This window comes from Pundamilia nyererei, unplaced genomic scaffold (genome assembly GCF_000239375.1).
Source record: "Pundamilia nyererei isolate P.nyererei 1_Seehausen unplaced genomic scaffold, PunNye1.0 scaffold00130, whole genome shotgun sequence".
NCBI lineage: Eukaryota > Metazoa > Chordata > Actinopteri > Cichliformes > Cichlidae > Pundamilia > Pundamilia nyererei.
In genome coordinates, this window is record NW_005187531.1 from 1,658,697 (window position 1) to 1,659,737 (window position 1,041).

Consider the following 1,041-nt stretch of genomic DNA (forward strand, 5'->3'; position numbering starts at 1 on the left):
TTTGCAAATGCAGATCTTATAACAGAGAAACTGAGAGGCCAAAATCCTTGTTATAGACTTTATTGTAAAGCTGACACCTCCTATAGCTTGTGAAACTTTGCCTATCTGGAATTCTGGCATGAAACTTAAAAGCAACTGAACTCTATCCCTAAATAGTTCCCTGGTGCAGGTTATTTCCACTGAGGTAAAAGTGGTGCCTTGTGAAAATCATAACTGTGTTTTAATTAACAGCTGAAAAGCAAAGAGAACTAATTGTCCTTCACATCTCAATAAGCTCCCACTGTGGCTGTTACTATTGCTCACAGCTGCTCTTAGTGTCAGAGCAGAGCAAGACAACATCTTGAGAAATGTTTGATTCTCATTCAGAAAACTGTTTATTTTTATCAGATAAGTGGGAATCACGCTTATCCACAGTTTATTAGAGGAGTTCCAGGTAGAAAGAAAAGGGATAGCAGTTTATTTACAAGACAACTGTGAAGAGTATTGCTTTTAAAGTGTTTTTACTCATAAAATGACACTTCTCCGTCCCTTGCAGAGAGACCGCCCAGCAGTCTCTCCAGATCTACAACCACTCTGCAGTCCAGGTGAGTGGCACTTATACGATTTAAAGTTGCATCCTGTGACGTATCGCTGCACTTGTGTAACCCCCGAGTGGAGGCTCCTTCTGTGTTATAGTGTTGAGGTGATGTCCCGCCATTCTCTCTGAGGCTTTTAGCCTCTGTTGCAGCTCCTGTGCCTGCTGCTCAGCCTTGCGTGCAGCTTTGCGGGCGTTCCTCAAGGAACGCTTCACCTTGCGAACTCGCTCCTTCAGCTGCCGGTTCCTCCTTTCCGCTGCAGCCAACCGCTCCTGCAATTTCCGGCCTCGTTCCTCCTCCTCAAACAGTGCAGCCTGCACCGAGGAGCACAGCAGCTGGGGGTAAGGATGAAAGAAAGTGATGTTAGTTAGCATACGTGAAGGCTTGTTGTCTTAAGTGTCTGACAAACTGTTGTAGACTTCCAGCTGCTATCTCGTCAGCTAGATGTGTAGAGTGGGAGCTCTAC

General features: G+C 45.3%; 1 protein-coding gene across 1 annotated transcript in view; it reads right to left on the minus strand.

Annotated features, from left to right (window-relative positions):
* Positions 1 to 239: 239 nt before the first annotated feature.
* The window catches only part of ccdc3a (coiled-coil domain containing 3a), a 9,565-nt gene continuing 8,763 nt past the window's right edge, over positions 240 to 1,041 (minus strand). Inside the window, exon 3 of the mRNA XM_005743350.1 lies at positions 240 to 910. Within this exon, the coding sequence (XP_005743407.1) occupies positions 605 to 910 (306 nt within the window). The 3' untranslated portion in view covers positions 240 to 604. The remainder of the gene's footprint in view (positions 911 to 1,041) is intronic.